The sequence below is a fragment of the Trachymyrmex septentrionalis genome, unplaced genomic scaffold (assembly GCF_001594115.1).
Source record: "Trachymyrmex septentrionalis isolate Tsep2-gDNA-1 unplaced genomic scaffold, Tsep1.0 scaffold77, whole genome shotgun sequence".
In the NCBI taxonomy this organism is placed as follows: domain Eukaryota; kingdom Metazoa; phylum Arthropoda; class Insecta; order Hymenoptera; family Formicidae; genus Trachymyrmex; species Trachymyrmex septentrionalis.
In genome coordinates, this window is record NW_017305957.1 from 483,844 (window position 1) to 486,083 (window position 2,240).

Consider the following 2,240-nt stretch of genomic DNA (forward strand, 5'->3'; position numbering starts at 1 on the left):
CTATTTAATTCAATATTCCACTTCATATTTATTGTTTTATTCTTTAGGCACATCAAATAGCGAATCTAATCCGTGAGTATATGGAAGTGCTTCAGTCACCGCCGGAAATTCCGAGGCGGGACTCGACAATGGTTCAACAGTTGGCCGCCCAACAGCAACAGCAGCAACAACAGCAACAACAGCATCAGCAACCGCCTACGAGCCTATCAACGTCTGCGGCCGGCGGACGAAAATCTCGGCCCGCTTCGATGTTACATAGAGGTGCTCCGGTAATACAATCGCAAGCTAGTTAGAATGGCTAGGTAATCTTCTCGTTAAATTTAAAAACGAAGTTTCTTTTCAATCTGCTACTTATCGAGTTTTTATTGTTGGTCACCGCACGTTCCATTACCAAGTGCCATAAATTCATTACGCACACTACGCCATGTAGCGGCCAGTGTCTATTTTATAAGAAATATGCATATATACAGTAAATTTTAATTTTTAAATCGCGCTTTGTTCATATCCATCACGATGAAGCGTTCCTCTATGTAGCTATCTTAGTAATTTACTCCGAGATTAAAATGTAGGACGTTTAGTATCAGGTTGTGGCGATAAGACAATTTATATTTAAACGCGTTACACATTTAATGCTAATTGCGGCTATCTGAACTTCAATATGATCCTCGTATATTAGATCTGAGCGACGTAGTGTTTAATAAGAGGCATCACAAAGACATGCGGAATCCAATCTTCCGTCTTGAAATGTCATTCAGACTTTTGTCTCGTTCGGAAAAGCCGCATTCTGCAATAAATGCGATATAGATAGGAATACGAATATATGGGACAAAGTCTTAAATTAATTATGCTTTTTTTCGGTCGGGCCTATCGAGGCGACGATAAATCGTCGTGTAAAGACGGCACTAGAGCTTAGAGATACTTATTTCTTCCACTATTTATTGGATTAGCTTAGATCTCGAGAGAAAAACGTCAAAGACTAGACTTAATTAGTCTCCGCGAATTTAGCCGATTTAGGGAGATGAGTGATAAATAACTGCCATTAGAAAAGTTATTAACTGCAGGGAAAGTTGCCGAGAACTTTTCCATTTCTATTGCGACCGTTATCATTGTTGCCTTTTTTACGAGTGACCGCCGCCACGTTTTTTGATAAAGGATTTTTGCAGTACGGAAATATAAACGCGCGAGAGCGAGAATACGGAAATATATATACGGCGATATTTAATGTTCAAGCAATTATTCCGTATACACCGTTATAATTCCGATTGACAATGTTTTATCCCTCCGGCATATCAGTTAATATCAACTGAAGAGAGTGATTAAGAAACTACGCAATTATCTACGAAGCGACCAAAAAAATGCAATCTTCCGAGCGTGAGTTAACGTTTGACTGATTGTAAGCATATTTACCTGTTAATATTTATATTAATTCCTATATACACAGATTTGGAACACACGACGATACTGTGACCATTTTCGACATTATAGATTCACGATAAAGGAATCTATACCGATTATTTAATGAAGACAATTCAGGTAAGGAATGTTTTGTTGAAACGTTTGCATTTTAAGAAACCGAATGATTACATCTGAAAAACTTTTCGACTATCACTGTATTTCCTGAAACTCGAAGTTGTAAGGTATAATCGTCAGAGGATCATTTTTTAAAAACCGATTTATTAAGATTTGTAATAATATGTTTAACGATGTGTTTCTTAAAAATTATAACAGACGATTATATGTCTTTAAACGAACTGCAAGTTCAATAATTAAGCCTTTTTTTAAATGTGGTATCAAGTATTATATATATTCTTTTTTTTATAAATGCTGACTCCGGGGTATTAATTTTTAGAAAAAATAGAAAAATATCACAAAAAACGTGGAATGATATTAGCTGCATGCAGCAGATAAAATGATCAGTAATAAATGCTCGGTAATTCTTTACTATGATTGGTTCCTACACTTTAATATAATTAATTCCAATAAAGAACTAAAGACAAGAAGTAATTATATTAAAGAAATACTGAGCGCTTACTGATCAGTTTTCTTTGCTGGACGCAGCCATTGATTTTAGAATCAGTTGTTTTGAGATCTGTAACCAATTTTACGAATGTTTAATTCACGGAATAACGTATTTTTTCATAGCCTTAACATACAGATCTCGAATAACAAATTGATGTACGACAAACGTAAACGAATCGACTGATCTTCATTCTCCATATAATCCTCTCGATATATCGTCA

At 35.5% G+C, this 2,240-nt stretch overlaps 1 protein-coding gene across 1 annotated transcript in view; it reads left to right on the forward strand.

Annotated features, from left to right (window-relative positions):
- Positions 1 to 1,649, forward strand: part of LOC108754171 (myosin-I heavy chain) — a 40,499-nt gene extending 38,850 nt beyond the window's left edge. Inside the window, exon 16 of the mRNA XM_018496291.1 lies at positions 48 to 1,649. Coding sequence (XP_018351793.1) covers positions 48 to 293 — 246 coding nt within the window. The 3' untranslated portion in view covers positions 294 to 1,649. The remainder of the gene's footprint in view (positions 1 to 47) is intronic.
- Positions 1,650 to 2,240: the final 591 nt, after the last annotated feature.